General features: G+C 38.1%; 1 protein-coding gene across 1 annotated transcript in view; it reads left to right on the forward strand.

Moving 5' to 3' along the window:
• Positions 1 to 18,786, forward strand: part of LOC126266746 (uncharacterized) — a 145,046-nt gene that overhangs the window by 115,463 nt on the left and 10,797 nt on the right. The window contains exons 11-12 of the mRNA XM_049971248.1: positions 1,172 to 2,780; positions 9,021 to 9,248. Coding sequence (XP_049827205.1) covers positions 1,172 to 2,780; positions 9,021 to 9,248 — 1,837 coding nt within the window. The remainder of the gene's footprint in view (positions 1 to 1,171; positions 2,781 to 9,020; positions 9,249 to 18,786) is intronic.

The following is an 18,786-nucleotide window of genomic DNA, read 5'->3' on the forward strand; positions in this document are numbered from 1 at the left end:
AAATTTTTACACCTTCAAGGGACCATGGGCCTTAATATGTGACATAAATTTGAATTCGATATGCCTACCTGTTCTTAGAAAAAGGGTTAGACAGACAAGCAGACAACTAAGCAATCCTCTGAGTTCAGATTTTACAGATTGAGCCATGGAACCCTAATGATAAAATAAGTAAGCAAAAACATTTTCTTGCAAAATAAACATAAATACGCACAGACAAGCGTAGTTAAAATTGCTTATATAGGCATCTCTTAGGAAATATAACCTTTCTGCTTATCCCTAAATGCGTGAAAGAAATTAAGAATTTTGCTTCAAAATAATATTAAATGCAGTGAAAACTCTTAAGCTTTTGAAAACTACATCTAATTCACCCTGCCCATTTCTCTTTTTAAATTCTCCAATTTTAACGGTTATGTTAAGTCATGAGCATGACAATACCATGCCCAATGTTAACTGTCCAAAAAATCTTTCTCCCATTTATTTTTTTTTCTAGAAAAGAATAACGCATTGCGTCTAAAAAAAAACCTTTACTGTGTTAAATTACAAGAAACACAAAAAGTAAAATGAGTGTAGTCAGTTCTGTGTACTAAAAGTATTTAATTTGGACAATGAAATAAAAGTTAATAATTGTTTGATTTACATTTACTTTTAACTAAGTGTTACAGTATCTAACTTACTCTTATGGGTTTTAATTTGAAGCTAGCATATTTAACTCGTTGGTGAGAATTTCATTTGCATGTGCCCACACTACTTCTTTAATGCCATCAGTTACAGTATACTTTAAATTCCAATGTAATACAGGCATTCTGTTTTACTCTGCTAAGTTAAGTTTAGCTACAGTGTATAAAAAAAGATTGCTACCCTTCATGTAGTGGAAAGGTGAATTGCAGACAGGCACAAATAAAGGACTTCTAAACAAGTAAGGTTTCAGCCTTCCTCTGAATTAGACCACATATACACACATGCATTCACACAAATGGAACTCGCACACAACACACCTGCCAAGGCCAGACTGTGTGTGTGTGTGTGTGTGTGTGTGTGTGTGTGTGTGTTTTGTATAATTCAGGAGGCAGACAGCCAAAACCTTACTTGTTACGCAGTCCTTTTGTTGTGTCTTTCTGTGATTCAACTTATGTTTTATCTCTGAATTAATAAAATGATTTGTGTGTTGCAGCAAGCTGTCCGCATGATGGTAGGAATTAAGGGTATAACATGGGAAGATTCACAAAATGATCACCTAATGGATTTAAAGGAAATTATGAGGCTTTCTGCAGCTTTACAAGAAGGAATTGCTTGTGTTAACGCACCTGTAGTCAGTGAAAGAAGTTTACTCCGGGATGTGAACAGGAAGGATTCATCTGGTTTAATTTCTGAAGACTCAGAACAACAGTCAAGAAGATTTAATTTGTCATTAAATTGTAATGAAGTAAGTTCAGAAAGGCCAATGGAAGAAGGCTGTACCACAACTTCTCCTTTTAATGACGAAATTTTTTCACTTAAAAATGGCTCACCAGAATGCTCTCTGTACTACACAGATGAGATGGGAATTACAGTAAGAACAAAATTTTCCAAAGACACAAGGAGAATTCTATGCTGTGATGACACAGAGGAAACTGGAACACATTCTTACGAGGCAGAAGAGGCAGTTTTGAAATGTGAAGCTGAAAAGATATGCTCTGCATTACTAGAAACTGAATCAGAGTGCCATAGTCCCAAGGTTCTCTCAGAAAAAGATCTTAATAATACATTCTCATGCAAGACAAGGACTACTAACGTAACTAATTCAGCAGTCAGTAAAACTCAGGATGAAGAGCATCAGACACAAGAAAGGGAGAGGAATTTGACACCAGTTTTTAAATGTGATCCTGAGGAAATGCATGCCAAGAGCCACATCTTACAGGTTCCCTCAGAGCCAGATCTTAATGCAACGTTTTCACACAAAATAGAAACTAAGATTGACTGTGGTGATTCAGTAACTGGTGATGCTGCATTCACTTCACCACATGACTCTGAAGGACAACAACCTGAGAGCCGCATATTGCAATGTCTCTCTGAATCAGATCTTAACAATACATTCTCATGTGAGATGAGAACTACTAAAATAACGAATTCAGCACTTTGTAAAACTCGGGATGAAGCACACCAGACACAAGAAAGGAAGATGAATTTGTTGACACCAGTTTTTAAATGTGATTCTGAGGAAGCGCATGCCGAGAGCCGTATCTTACAGGTTGCCTCAGAGCCAGATCTTAATGCAACGTTTTCACACAAAATAGAAATTAAGATTGACTGTGGTGATTCAATAACTGGTGATGCTGCATTCCCTTCACCACATGACTCTAAAGGACAACAACCTGAGGGCCACATATTGCAACGTGTCCCTGAGTCAGATCTTAACAATACATTCTCATGTGAGACACGAAGTCAGGTTACATCTAGTAATCCAGCCACCTGTGCTGGCCCTTTGACATCTAAGAAAGAAGAAAAAGAATTTTGTTTCGTGAGACCAGTTGGTGTTAAATGTGTTAGGAAAGTGCAACCTACAAGTCATATTTCAACTTTAGACTCTACCTTCCGCCTGCTTAGGGATGTTGACACTACGAGAAAACCATCTGTACAGAAATTATCTCCGGATTCATCTTTTGTAATAAAAAGAACTACAGGAAAGTGTAAAGATGTTATTAACAAAACTTTCCTACAACACAAGAAGGTTCTGTCACCTGCAACTCCAGGGAAAAGAAATATTCTCTCTAATCGAAACACCACAGATACATTACAAAAAGGTAAGTTATTTTCTGTTAAATAATAAAAGGTTAGTAACTGAAGTATCTTTATCTAATAGAAGTGGAAGAGGGATTGCCATAACTCAATGGGTAGTTTTGGTATTGCAGCATTCCCATTATGTTGGTGTTTAGATTCAGATTTGATGTTTTCGTAATTTAAACTTTCTTCTCAAACTGTGCCAGAGCAGCTTTGCTGGGCCTTGGTACTGCTGCAATTGTGCCTATGCTAGAATGTGGTGAACTTCACCATTCTTCTAAATTTTTTTAAGGTGTACAATGTTGTTCTTTTAATAAATGCTTGTATTGCACCCCATTGCACGATCACTTATTGTATTAAAACATTGCTCATACCTACAGTGTGAGATAGTTCTTCCAGTTAATGACATTTTGACATTTCTCTCTACCTCTTCTGTTCTGCCATGTTATCACTCAGCACTGTCACAGTGTATGTGCATTTTCTCCATGGTGCACTGCACTACTCCAAACAAGGATGCCAACTCACAAAGGTTACACAAACCCCATGCATATACTGAAACTTGTGGTAATACTGCAGTTGCTGTCCTAACTAGAAGACATGGCGCCCATCTGTTCAAGCTTTCTATACAACACAGATAACAAGAATTCACAGCTAGCTTTCCATTCTTAACTACTAAACCATTACATGGCTTCAGTGATCTCGAGCATCATTTGTTGGCTAGGTAGGAGTAGGGTTACAAATCATTGTATCGGTGTAGTTTGTTACACCATAGTATTAATGTTCATTATTGATACTGTCATAGTCAGTATTAGTAATGACCTAAAAGCATAGATGGTTGTTAGGGAGGACAGGTTGCAGATCCATATACCTGTGCTGATTCAAATGGAAATTAGGTCAAACAAAATGGCATTAGTGAGTAATTTGAGATGATTGAATGTGAGAATTTACTTTGCAGACAGTTTGTGTCATTAGGTATTACAAAAAGATTAATTAGCTGTTGTGAAACTGACAGGTACAAACATCCTTGTTGATGGCAGCTGTCAGCAATAGTGTATCATTTTTGTTTTTGGCAAGGAAATGTCAAAATAGTGACAAGATTGGCGACTATTGTAGTAATAAGTGACAATGATGGTGGCTGATATGTATCCCTACATGTTCCCAAAACCCCATATAATCATTTTTCTTTGCTTTTTACGGGAGATTGTAAGTTTTCTACTAGTTTGCAAATCACCTAGTTCAAGTTCAGTTTTGCACTAAATTGCCCCCAATGAACCATGGGCCTTGTTGAGTTGGGAGGCCTGCACGCCTCAGCAATAAGGATAGTGCAACCACAATGGAGCGGTATCTGTGGAGAGACCTACATATGGTGCCTGAAGAGTGGCAGCAGCCTTTGTCAGTTGCAGGGTCAATAGTTTGGGTGATTGACTGCTCTGGCCTTGTAGCCTAACCTTATGGGGCTAGTATTGTGAATGGCTGAAAACTACTGCCATTATTTTTCATGAGAAAATTCAGCTCCTTCTCTATGTTCAATATTAAGTTATGATGGCATCCTCTTGGGGTAAAATATTCTAAAGAAAGAGTTCCTTATATGGATCACAAAGTGGGAACCACTAAGGGGGATGTGGTCATAAGTAAAAACAAAAATTGCATTATTTGGATTTGGGTTTGAAATGTTAGATCCTTCAATTTGGTAGGTAGGTTAGAGAATTTAAAAAGAGAAATGGGCCGGTTGAATTAGATGTAATGGGAATTAATGTAGTGAAGTGTAGCAACAGGCAGAAAAATACATCTGGCCAGGACAGTACATGGTTATTAACACACAGTCAAATAGGTGTGATGCAGCACTAGGTTGATAATGAATAAGAAGATAAGAATGTGGGTAAGCTACTATGAATACCACAGCAAATGCGTTACTGTAGCCAAGTTACTGACAAAACCAACACCCACAGCCGCCACCTAGCTCTGCGTATGAAGAGACTGGAAGAATGCATGATGAGATGAAAGAAATAAGATAAATAAAGCAGAAGAAAATTTAATTGTGATTGGGGACTGTGACTTGGCAGTAGAAAGAAGAAGAAGAGGAAAAGAAGTCGGAGAACATGGACTGAGTGAGACAAAGGAACGAAAGAGGAAGCCAGCTGGTAGAATTCTGCACAGAGCGCAAGTTAATTATTGCTAACACTTGATTTAAGGATTGTGCAAGATGCTTGTATGCATGCAGGAGACAGGAAGGTTTCGTGTTGTCGTTGGCATCGTCTTCAGTCCAAAGACTGGTTTGATGCAGCTCTCGATGCTACTCCATCCTGTGCAAGCCTCTTCCTTTCCAAATAATTACTGCAGCCTACGTTGTTCTGAATCTGCTTAGTGTATTCATCTCTTTGTCTCCCTCTACGATTTTTACTGTCCGTGCTGCCCTCCAGTACTAAAGTGGTGCTCCCTTGATGCCTCAGAATGCGTCCTACCAACCGATCCCTTCTTCTAGACAAGTTGTGCCACTTATTCCTCTTCTCCCCAATTCTATTCAGTGCCTTCTCATTAGTTACGTGATATACCCATCTAGTCTTCAGCATTCTTCTGTAGCACCACATTTTGAAAGCTTCTATTCTCTTCTTGTCTAAACTTTTTCTCATCCATGTTTCACTCCCATTCATGGCTACAATCCATACAAATACTTTGAGAAAAGACTTCCTGGCACTTAAATCTATACTTGATGCTAACAAATTTCTCTTTTTAGAAATGCTTTCCTAGACATTTCCAGTCTACATTTTATATCCTCTCCACTTCGACCATTATCAGTTATTTTGCTCCCCAAATAGCAAAACTCATCTGCTACTTTCTCATTTCCTAATGTAATTCCCTCAGCATCACCATATTTAATTCGACTACATTCCATTATCCTCATTTTGCTTTTTTTATATTCATCTTATGTTCTGCTCTTCCAGGTCCTTTGCTGTCTCTGACAGAGTTGCAATGTCATCGGGAAACCTCAGTTATTTATTTCTTCTCCAAGGATTTTAATTCCTACTCCAAATTTTTCTTCAGTTTTCTTCACTGCTTGCTCAGTATACAGATTGAATAACATTGGGGATAGGCTACAACCCTGTCTCACTCCCTTCTCAACCACTGCTTCCCTTTCTTGCCCCTTGACTCTTATAACTGCCATCTGGTTTCTATACAAATTGTAAATAGTGTTTCTCTCCCTGTATTTTATCCATACCACCTTCACAATTTGAAAGAGAGTATTCCAGTCAACATTGTCAGTAGCTTTCTCTAAATCTACAAATCCTTGAAACATAGATTTGCCTTTCCTTAACCAGTCTTCTAAGGTAAGTCATGCAGTCAGTATTGCTTCGCGTCTTCCAACATGTCTATGGAATCCAAACTAATCTTCCCCGAGGTCAGCTTCTACCAGTTTTCACATTCGTCTGTAAAGAATTCGTGTTACTAATTTGCAACTGTAACTTTCTGAACAGGTAGTTTAGCAATTTTCACACTTGTCAGCACCTGCTTTCTTTGGGATTGGGATTGGAATTATTATAGTCAGAGGGTATTTAGTCTGTCTCATACATCTTGCTAACCAGATGGAAGAGTTTTGTGATGGCTGGCTCTCCCAAGATTATCAGTAGTTATAATGGAATGTTGTCTACTCCCGGGGCCTTGTTTCGACGTAAATCTTTCAGTGCTCTATCAAATTCTTCAAGCAGTATCATATCTTCCATTTCATCTTCATCTATGACCTCTTCTACTTCCATAATATTGCTCTCAAGGACATCATGCTTGTATAGACCCTCTATATACTCCTTCCAGCTTTCTGCTTTCCCTTCTTTGTTTAGGACTGGTTTTCCATCTGAGCTCTTGATATTCATACAGGTGGTTCTCTTTTCTCCAAAGATCTCTTTAATTTTCCTGTAGGCAGTATCCATCTTGGCTCCTAGTGATACATGCATCTACATTCTTACGTTTGTTCTCGAGCCGCCCATTCTTAGCCATTTTGCACTTCCTGTTGACCCATGTTTGAGGCGTTTGTATTCCTTTTCGCCTGCTGTGTTTACTGCATTTTTATATTTTCTCCTTTCATCAGTTAAGTTCAATATATCTTCTGTTACCGATGGATTTCTACTAGCCCTCGTCTTTTCACCTACTTGATCCTCTGCTGCCTTCCCTATTTCATCTCTAAGCTACCCATTCTTCTTCTACTGTATCTTCTTCTGTCTCTTTTTGTTGTTTTTGTCTATCATTCCCTAATGCTCTCCCTGAAACTCTCTGCAGCCTCTGGTTTTTTCAGTTTATCCAGGTCCCATCTCCTTAAATTCCTACCTTTTTGCAGTTTCTTAAATTTTAGTCCACAGTTCACAACCAATAGATTGTGGTCAGAGCCCACATCTGCCTCTAGAAATGTTTTACAATAGAATACAAATTGTAGCTTTGAGAGATGAAGTAGGGAAGACAGAAGAGAATCACTTAAGTAAACATACAAGTCATTGTAGAAATCACTACATAACAAAGGTGATATTGAATTTAATTGATGACAGGAGAAAATATAAAAATGAAACAAATGAAAGGAATACAGATCTCTAAAAAATGAAATTGGCAGAAAGTAGAAAATGATAGCTAGGAAAGGCTGTAGGACAAATACACAGGATTATATACTTGCATAACTAGGGAAAGAAAATTAGAGATGTTTGGAGAGAGGAAAATATTTAGAGCTCAGATGGAAAGCTGTTACTAAAGAAAGAAGGAAAAGGTTGAAGGAACATGTAGCGTGTCTATATTAGGGAAACGAAGTTGAAGTTAATGTTACAGAAAGAGGGGATAAGTATATAACGAGAAGAGGAAGATCAGGTACCACAAGAAGAATTCGGCAGAGCACTGGGGGACCTAAGTGTAAACTAGGCTCCCATAGTATAGACATCAGTCCCTCTGAATTATGGAGACCCTTGGGAGAGCAAGCCATTACAAAATTATTCCACATGGTTTGCAAGTTACATCAAATGGGTGAAACACTCTTGGACTTACAGAATAATGCAATAATTCCTTTTCCAAAGAAGGCAGTTAATGATAGGTGTGAATAATACTGAACCATAGTTTAAGAAGATGGGGTTGACATAATTATTTACAGGAGAATGGAAAACCTGGTAGGTACTGATCTCGCGTAAGATTGGTCTAGGCTTTAGAGAAATGCAAGAACAGGAGTCAATACTGACCTATGACTTATCCTAGAAGAAAAGTTGAAGGAAGGCAAATGTAAATTCATAGTATTTGTAGATTGAGAGAAAGCTGCTAATAACATAGAGTGGGCTATGCTAGACTGCACGTAAGAACTGAAAGCAGAAATTGAGACTGTTGTGAGGCAGTGTTGTGGCCTGTACTCGATCTGTAAATTGAGGAAACTATAAAGGAAACAAAGGGTAAATTTGGAAACAGAATTAAAATTTGTTGGAGAGGCAATAGAAATACAGGTTTGCCAATAACGTAATTCTGTAAAGAGGCAGCAATGGATTAATAGTTGAGTGTCTTGAAAAGAGATAAGATGAAAACCATCAAAAGTAAAACAGTGGTTATGAAATGTAATTGAAATCAGTCTTCTGATACCCATAGAATTAGATTAGAAAATGACACTAAAAGTAGCAGATGTCTGTAACTCCTGTACCACTTCCACCATTGCCCTTTGTTTCTTAGAGGCACTGCTATTCACTTTACTTTGTTGACTTAGTCTGAGTGTTTATTTTGATTATTCATTCACTTTGACTCTTCACTACTTTTCCCTATAATCAGTACTGTCATCTTTGAGTTTGTGTGTTATTTCCAGTTTCTGGTGTATCATCAGTACAACACGTACAGTAACAGAAACCAAATGAATACAGTATCCACTGTTACAATACAGTCTAGCACTTGAGATGTTTGAGCAGCACATTGTTTACCACAATCGTGTTGTAACATTAAATTACGTTCAGTGGTGACCACTCTCACATAAAAGAACAATTTTAGCAGCAAAAACAATAATAAATAATAATAAAATCGAGAGTTTACTGTAATATCGTTTTAGTCATAACCATAACAGCTGTGTGCTGTTTACTGCGTAGCTCTGACAAGTTATAAAATATTTATTTGTGGAAATAGTTGTTTTTATTTTATTTATACACATTTAAAACTGTTAAGACATGAATTTGTTGTAGTAATAATCTGAAATAAAACACTTAGAAAATACTAACAGATAGTTTGAAATTTCTGAAAAATACTTACACTACATTCTTTGTTTACAGACATTGTTGGTCACTCTGATGCCAAGCATTTGAATAATACGGGAAAAATGAAAAATTCACTTAAAGCACCATCAGTGCAAAACAACACTTTAAATAAGGAAAACATTTATACACCCAATATCACAAAAAGGAAAATAAAAAGAAATGACAGTATGAAATTACCTGTGAAAAAGAATCAAGAAAGTATGTTTCCCTCCAGGAGAGTCTCACCACCTGTTACGTGTAGTGGTAAGTATACAAATAGTGTAATATTTTTATTGAAATCTTCTGCATAAAGATGATCAACATTTTCTGGGTGAAGCAAAATTCACACTTGTATGCCACAGTGCAATTCCTTGTGTACTAACAGTAAAAAAAAAGTCTAACATAATTTCATCCTATACATATTTTTGATAGAAACTGTGTGTCTAAGGAAGACAGTATAGCAGCAAATAATCACATGTATGACATGTGCACATTCAATACAGTTGAACTATGGTACCCAAATTAGTGCAATGGATAGAATTTTGCAGAACAATAATTGAGTTTGAGCGTTTGATTTGGGTCTAGATGCATTTTCTTAATTTAGAACTACCCAGTAGTGCTGTAGATATACTTTCTTTAACAATTTACATCCTATAACTACAGTTTTCTTAAAGTTGAACATAACAGTTGTTCGTCAGATGTGTCAAAAATATTCATGACTACTAATAATTGCCTCCCATAGGACAGAAATAACTACTAAAATTACCAATGTGTGTGACTGGACACCTTTCACAAAACACACACAGCCTTAGAGCAGATGCTCAAAGTGATCTCAATTGTTGCTCAATACTCCTAAGAGACTGATGGAATGTAGTCATTACAATGTGGTGATGATAAAAATAGTAACAGAATTTAATAACCTTTGAAACCATTTGCTACTTCTACTGGTGAAGTGATGCATATGCAGGTAGTTAGCATTTATAGCACTAACTAGTAGTAGGAGGATGTATTGAAAACTGGTGACAATGTAGCTGATATAGTGTAAAGTAATATAATTGGTTGCAGAACTATGTTGGATAAAAGGAGTAGGGTAGACCAAGAAAGAAAGGGGGGAGAGAGAGAGAGAGAGAGAGAGAGAGAGAGAGAGAGAGAGAGAGAGAGAGAGAGAGAGAGTGTTTTATGTCCAGGAGACACTGTGTCAAAATATTGTGGCAGTAATTTATTGGTATCTAGCATTTCACATGAAATTTCATGAACCAATCTGTATATCAGGAAAATTATTTTCCTGCATCCATTTTGTCAGAATCTGGCTCGATTCCTTGTTTGTGATTATGTATCCTAAAAACTTTGATTATTAATTCTTCACAGATTACTTCTTCTCCAAATCGACAGTTACTCCTGTTTTCTGGAAGCTTGCAGGACTTCATTAATTATATCCGAATCTGTCTGACTCAGAACTGATTAATAAATCGTCCATGTAGGTGATGATTTTCTTTAATAATTTGTCCCGTAAATGCGTTCAATCCATATGACATTAATTTAAACCGCTAAATATTCAATTATACAAAAGGGTGGTTTATTTCCTTCTTTCATCCTCTAGCTCTGCTTGGCAAAAAGTGCTCATGACATCGAAGCTGGTACAATTTTTGGCACTTTTAAAACATAACTATTCCTTTAAACTTTGTTTTCCCCCTTTGTGGTAGAATAATTTTATTGACTGTACTTGCATCTGATGCCAATCTGATAGATCTGTCGTGTTTATTAACCACTTGTGCTGTCTTGACATTTCAGTAATATTCTATCATTGCACTCATTTAGTTTCAAAATCTACAGCAACATGCATTGCATATGATGCAGGATAACTTTTGGTGTGGAACACTAGGATCTGTAATCTGTGTTTCTGTGAGGATCATCTTCTCTTCTATCAGAACGATTTGTGGTCCATAATTTCTCTGAAATTTATCTTCATGTGATAAAAGATGTGCCTTGCAATTTTTCCTGCCAAATTTCCCTCAATCATGTTGGCTCCTTTCTTGATAAATATTCTTCATGTTATCCAATATGACACACACTCCAGAATGAAATTTTCACTCTTCAGTCAAGGTGTGCTGATATGAAACTTCCTGGCAGATTAAAACTGTACCCTGTACTGAGACTCAAACTCTGAGGACAGATTGAATCATTCTTGGGTACCTTATTCAGTAGAGCACTTGCCAGTGAAAGACAGAGGTCCTGAGTCTCAGTCCAAAACATAGTTTTAATCTCCCAGGATGTTTCATAACAGGTACTCCCTGAATTTTGTCTTGCTGTAGAATCTGTGGGAATGCCTTAGTGGAGGGTGGTGGAGAGTCGGGAACCGCCAGAAGGCTCTATAATCTTCTGTTATAGATAGTAGTTCATAGTACATTTTGGAGCCACATCAGGCAGTGTTGGAAGTTAGTCCTCAACGCAAAGGCACCAGCAGCTTAGTGTGGCCAGGCTTGATGTGTCATTGTATAGTCAGTCCTGTGGCATACCAATGTCACGTTTCATGTGGCAGGTTGCACTACCTGCTGAGTGTGGGATGCTGAGCCCACAAGGACATCAAAAGTGAAATGTGCTGACATCCAGGCAGTGAATGCGACACAGACACCTGGCTAGCAGTAACGGCCATTGACAAGACACAGTGGCTTAATGGGTAGAAGGATTTCTGTGCGACCCTCTGCCCATCAGTCAGTGACTGGATCCCCCTTCCAGAGAGCTGATCCTATCAGAGAAGGCAGAGTGCCTGTGGTTGTATGGCAGAGGCCACTGTAACGATTGACTTCTTGAAACTTGTTGCTTCAACTAGTGCCCACACGGCCAGTATTTATTCGTTCTAAAACGAGACTTGTGGTGTAGCGGCTACAGAAGTTATAAGTACCACATGTCGTCTCCCTGGTTATGGTAAGGTGGAGGGTGACACATGGTGCACTCCATGAGTCATTGCTGAGTCATTGTATTGCAGCATATGGCCTATTATGGCATCAAGCTTGTCATTACAATGAAAAAAAAAAATGATGCTTTCATGGTCCACAGACATTTTTGTCACCAGTATTAGTTCCCAAAAGCTGTTTGAAATTCATTAAAAGTTTTACATTTTTCCAATGCTGTATTGTCCCATATATGAGCTCCATCTTTTAAATGGTTTTTCTGTTTTCTGATTTTCTGAACATATTTCAGGTAAAATCTTTCAAAACGTTTTGATGTATATCATTGGGTATATCTCATGAACTGGCTTGAATTCCTGAAGTCCTGTTTTAAACTGTGACACATGATGAATCCAGCTGTGATAACAAGTTCACTCTTTCATTCATTGACTACTGTATTAATCTCATTCTCCAAATATTGCAATTAAATTTTGCCATATTGTTAACACTATTGTGCCACTGTGCTGGTGTTAGTAACTTGTGGTGTACAAACTCATTGCACAGTGTCAAAAATACAAAGCATTTGCATTCTCAGTGCCTATTGCTTATATATTAGCAAGTCCTTATTTCTACTCCCTTATCAAACCAGACACTCCAGCTGCATTTATTATTTTTTTTTTTACACTCAACCTTTTGTTCTTTGAACTGTGTTTTAATACTGATGATTTTACCCCGAAATTATAGCAATTACCATGAAATTCTGCCTTGAGCACTCCACGCTATTGCAAAATTAAGTAAAGAGTTCATTTTTTGTATGTTTCAATTCATCCCATACTTTATGAAGGAGGTTATACCCAGACCAGTGAAAAACGTCACTTGATAGCTTGCGTGTAGTTGGCTATACTGAAATTGCGGGGTTGCAATAGTTGCCACCGCATACGCCCACAACTCCGAAGTATGTTTTGTAAATGTAAGTTACAATCAACATTTAAATGTGAGTGCAACAAATTACGTTTTTCTATCAGTGGAGATAATGACAACATATACTAAGCATTTGATAGTATGAAACTGGGAAATAAACACCCAAAGTTAACGACAATATGTATGAAAACTCGTTCCAAAAGGTTACTGTAATAGCTGCATGTAAAAGTCTTATAATAATGTAAACCTAAGCATACCGAATAATATGCTACTCACACTCGTAGAAAGAAATAAAGCAAAACATGCATAGCCTACTTGATTGCAGAGGGAAAGAATTAATTCTGTATTCAGTACACTCACCAATTTGTGATGTCAATGGTGCAGCTCCAACAAGTTCTCTTTCACTATCATTGGAATCAGTGCCAAAACCATTGTCATCATTATCATTGAGAGAAATCATTGTTAGTTTTCATTTATAATGCCATCTATAGTATCTGCTTCTCTTAAGAATTTATCAACATGGTCTACTTTCTTCCTCCATGAGATAGTGTCTACAGTAGAAAGCCTTTCACATAGCAGTCTTTCCAATTCCGTTATAGTAAAAGTCTTGTTGTTACTTCTAATGTATACCCCGACTTCACTCCAAACCAATTCAATTGGATTAAAATGGCAGTGTTAATGCGGTAGCCTAATTACCAAGTGACCCTGTTCACTTGCAATTTCATCTGCAAGGTGTTTAGGCATCACAGTCTTATTTTGTTTAATGAGTGAGTATAACAACAGCTTTGTCGTGCTCATGTCCACAGCAATGTCTCTTGCCTCTAACATCTGCGCCATAGTTTCTTTACGGTCACTAGTGGTGGGAGTTTTATCTAAAATCAGGGAATGTTACAGTGCATTGTCCATCACAAACACTGTCAGAACACTAAACTGGAACAACAGATTTTTAAATCACTATAGAAATTGTGGGTAGTTCATATCCTCGTGATAGTCAATGGTTTTTATCAATCAAAAAATTAAGTTCTTCAGGCACAAAGTTGTTTGAAGATCCTGCATGGGCCACAATTAATCAGGATCCCCTTCCTGTTGGCTGATGAGTACTGCTATTCAGTGTCATCTGTCCAGCATTTCTCAACTGATTCTCCAGTGTTGACCCAGGTTTTATCTAACCATTTGACTGAGTTTATGTCCTTTCCTACAATTTTGTTTAAGAAAATGGTACAAGCTGCAATGACTTGAGGAGCTTTCTCAAGTAATAGTTTTCATCCATCTAACTTCTTAAAACGAAATCCCATACTTTTTAATACTATCTTAAGTGCTGATTTTGTCCCTGAAAAAGTTCACTATCTTTTAAAGAAATTAGCAACTTGGCGATTGTGGGGTATTCTTTCCGTATCTGTATATGTGCCGGTGAATTGCATCAGATTGGAAAGAATCAATATCTGTTTATGTACTCCTGGAAAGGAAAGAAAGTAGCCTCATCCTGTTACAGTTTTTTCCTCACAGGGGCTTTCTTCCACGCTGTTTACTTCAGTGTCTTGTAAGTCTTGAAGTAGCACCCCTTCCGTTATAACTGTTCTTTGACTGAGTTCTAGAGTTTTCGAGGTATGCTCTGAAACTTGATCGGCAGGTATCGGCACATGCCCATTAACAGAAACAAATTCTTTTTCTTGCTCGCAAAACTCGCGCGTCCTTCATAACCATTCGAAACCTTGACTATTTAATGGCAATCCACAGTGCAATGGATCGTCGCTTGGTGAACAACATAGTTTTAGAGACATTGTTTAATAAACAGAAACTGTAATTGAGGTGGTAACACAACACAACAGAAGGTGTTTGCACAGTAACATACAATGTTTACACTTTAGCTTGCAATGTGGTAGTGTTGACACTAGAACCATTTTGTTCGGTGCTGTTACTGGTTCAGAAGATGCAGCACCTCACTTTCCTCACTTGTTTCAGTAATATAGCCGACTTTACAGCACTTTGGGAGTGTCCGTGAAGTGACATGTTTCAGCACCCTGGGTATATTTCCTGCATTGATATTCTTATTTAAACTTGGAAATTGTTAGTGCCTGAATCTGTGCCTCTATTAATGATTTCACACATAATTATGGGTTGGATAACTGGCATTGTTGTGGCCAATTTTACAGTATTGTTTTCACTAATTTGACTACTTTCAAAATTTTCTGCATTTTCTTATGGCTCTGAATACAAATACAGTCATTTTTCTTTGTACTGTTAGCCATAGTTGATCCCATTCACTTAAGCCCAGCACAGATAAAAGTAGTTCATAACTATCCTCAGTAATATTTAAAACAACAATCAACGCTGCTGGGTACTGTGGGACACGGCAAAAATTGTGCCGTGCAATTCAGAACAAGAGTAGGGGGTATGCTGTCAAAGGGGGTGCATTTGCATCAGGATAACACTCGACGCACATCACTAAAGCCAGCAATGAGCTCATCGCAAAATTTGGATGGGGTATTGTCAAACAACCACCTTACAGCCTGGACTTAGCCCCCAAGTTACTACGATGTCTTCCCCGACATAAGAAACACCTCGGTTGAATGCATTTCGGCGACAGAGAAGAGCTGGAAAAAGCGGTTCTCAGGTATCTGTGTGGCTTGGTGTCTGATTTTTTTTGACTTGGGCATTCAAAAGCTCATACATCGTATGCAAAAATATATTAACCTCGGTTGCGATGATGTAGAAAAAATAGTTTAGATATGGACTTTCCAAAAAAGTATGCATTCATGAAATAAACATCTTTTACACTGTGGAAAAGAAAGGTACCTTATTTTACGGACACCCCTCATACCAACTTGTGGTAAGACAGAACAATCTTAGGACAATACTGAAAACATTGTTAACCAACTGCCTCAAACGAACAGTAAGACAGATCATTTCTCGAAAAATGTTTTAGACGCCCTGGCTACCAACGGGACATATCCTTTGGGTGCAGCAACATAGAGCAAGGTAATCAAGGTTTTTTGACACGAGTGTCATGGGACAGTTAAAAAGTTTGAATCGGCAGGAGGTTGAAGATAGATGTAACATAAATTATCCCATGCAAGCCTATTTTGAAGCTTCAAGAACCAGTATTACGTGAAGAGTGTAAAATTCTGTTTCAGCTCCTTGCGTATTACTCCTGCAGATATTGCAAAGGTGAGACTAGGCTAGTTACAGTGTGCACACATACAAAGAAGCATTCATTCTCCCAATGCTCCTTATGTAGTTATGGTAGGAAGAAACTTTTATCATGAGAGAGAATTCTAAGTATTATCTGCCATGTACTTAATTGGTTTGCAGAGTATGTATTTAGGTATAGAGATAGTATTTTATGAATGACATGTGTGGTAACAGTGTGATCTAAAGTTTAGCCCTGCAGTGAATGCAGTAAGGTAAGTTCTGGCAGAATCTAAATAATTTAGAAGTAAAGGACACCACTTAACTAATTGTATAAGTGTTTAGTAATCGACATGCGTTTTGTGTTCAACAGGCTTACTGTGTGTGTGTGTGTGTGTGTGTGTGTGTGTGTGTGTGTGTGTGTGTGTGTTGATAGTATCACAGAACCAGTGTTCCATGTTTCTTCACGTCTTTAACAAGCTACGAGGGTAATACCAAAAGTAAGGTCTCTCTCTCTCTCTCTCTCTCTCTCTCTCTCTCTCTCTCTCTCTCTCTCTCTCTCTCTCTTTTTCTTTAAGTACAGAACTCTGTGTGGCAGTTGGTCACACTATTATGAAGAGTGCTTCACGCAAACCACACTGAGGCACTCAGTCTTGGCTTGGTAGCCATTGATAATGAAGCTCCTGTTAGATGTTACTGACAAGTGCGAATTGCACGCAGTTATTCGGTTTTTGAATGCAAAGGGCACTGTGCCGATTGAAATCCATTGTTAATTGACAGAAGTGTATGGTGAGTCGTGCATGGATGTCAAAAATGTTCGTAAGTGATGTAGAGAGTTCGCAGGTGGTGAGACCGAAAATTTACGATGAGCAAAGGAGCGAGAGACCGTCAATTTCTGAGGAGACAGTGTTGAGGGTTGAGCAAACCATGTGTGAAGATCAGCGTATCACCCTGGATGATCTCTGCACGTTGCTTCCTGAGGTTTCCCGAAGCACCACTCGGTTTTAGCAGAAACATTGAACTACCGGAAGGCGTGCGCAAGATGGGTGCTATGTATGCTGACTGAGGACCACATAAGGCAACGAGTTGATGCTTCCTGCGCATTTCTTCACCGCGTTGCAGCCGAACAGGACAACTTTCCGGACTCAATTGTCACGGGTGACAAAACCTGGGCATACCATTTTACACCTGAGACCAAGCAACAATCACACCAGTAGTGACATCCTTCTTCGCCAAAACTGCGGAAATTCAAACACAGTCTGCCGGTAAAGTCATGACAACCGTTTTTTGGGATCGATAAGAGGTATTGTTGGCAAACTTTATGCCCACTGGGACCACAATTAACTCCGAGTTTTTTCAGAGTCTCACACTACCTGTCAAACGGGCAATTCAGAACTGGAGAAGAGAAATGTTGAGCAAGGGCCTACACATTCTCCATGACAACGCTTGTCCATACATAGCTTGGCAAACCATTGCTCTCCTGCAACAGTTTCAGTGGAACATAATCACCCACCCAACCTATAGTCCTGACTTGGCACCCAGTGACTATCACATGTTCCCTAAGTTAAAGGAACATTTGGCTGGAAAGCAATTCAGCGCTGCCAACGAGATGAAGGAAGAGGTTCATAACTTCCTGAACAGCATGGCAGCGAGCTGGTATGACATGGGCGTACAAAAACTCCCACAGCATCTACAAAAGTGCATTGACAGAAATGGTGATTATGTCGAAAAATAGCTAAATGTTCAAGCTGTAAACTGATGTAAACCGTTGTGGAAATAAACAGGTCTATGTACTTATATAAAAAAATGCGAGAACTTACGTTTGGGATTATCCTTGTATAATGTTTTCGATATGCTTTCTAACAATTGAATCTTTCGCTGAGCCTGTTGTTCTTGTTTTCACAGTTTCTTGAACGAGTATTTTCATTTTCATTAGCAGAAGATCATGACCCAATATCCAGTTCTGTCCCTCAATATGTCCTAATACAGGGAAAATGAGATTTTCTAATTCACTTTTTACACTGCATAACTAAACACTTATTCTGTACGGTTTGTTGTGGTCTGCTACGATTTCCTCTTCTCTGCCAATCTCTTCATCAGAGTAGCACATGAATCCTACATGATCAGTAATTTGTTGTATTTATTCCAGTCTGTCTTCGTCCTCCAAATTTTGCCTTTTACTGTTCCCTCTAGTATCAGTTATTTCCCAATGTTATGACACATTTTCTGTCATCCTGTCCATTCGTTTACTCATAGTTAATCTTTTCTATACACATCTTCTCTTGCAAAGCCTATGGATGTCTTAATGACTTAGAAATTTCTGTCTCAACTTAATGCTTATGTTCAGTATTTTTTGTGGTGAAGTATGATGTGTTCTCCAGTGGCATTCTAGTTCTCGTAAAACCTCTTCACTTCATCCGTGATTTCTTATTTTACTTCCAATGTAGCAGAAATCTTTCAGTTTGTGCACCTCAGTTTTTATAAGATTGTTGGTAATCTCATTGCTGTTGCTCTTCAGTACTTCAGTCTTTCTGTGGTTTGCTTGGTTTGTACTTTATGCACAGTAGCTGTTCATTCCTTTACAGGTTCTCCAATTCTTCCACATTCAGAATGAATTTTATGTTGTTTCAGTATTGTATGATCACAAGTCTTTCAAAGTTCTGCCAAACTTTGCCTCTAATACTGGATCCACTATGTCTTCTAGTTCAGCATCCATTTCTTCTTTTGTCAAGTTAGCTGACAGTTCTTACCCTTGGTGGAAGCATCTAATTTTCCACTTTACAGCTATTGGCTTTCTCCTATGTATTAATAGTATGATTAGTTTCGCAAACTTCATGTTCACACTTTTCCTCTAAAACTCACAT

Source organism: Schistocerca gregaria, chromosome 4 (assembly GCF_023897955.1).
Source record: "Schistocerca gregaria isolate iqSchGreg1 chromosome 4, iqSchGreg1.2, whole genome shotgun sequence".
Lineage (NCBI taxonomy): Eukaryota > Metazoa > Arthropoda > Insecta > Orthoptera > Acrididae > Schistocerca > Schistocerca gregaria.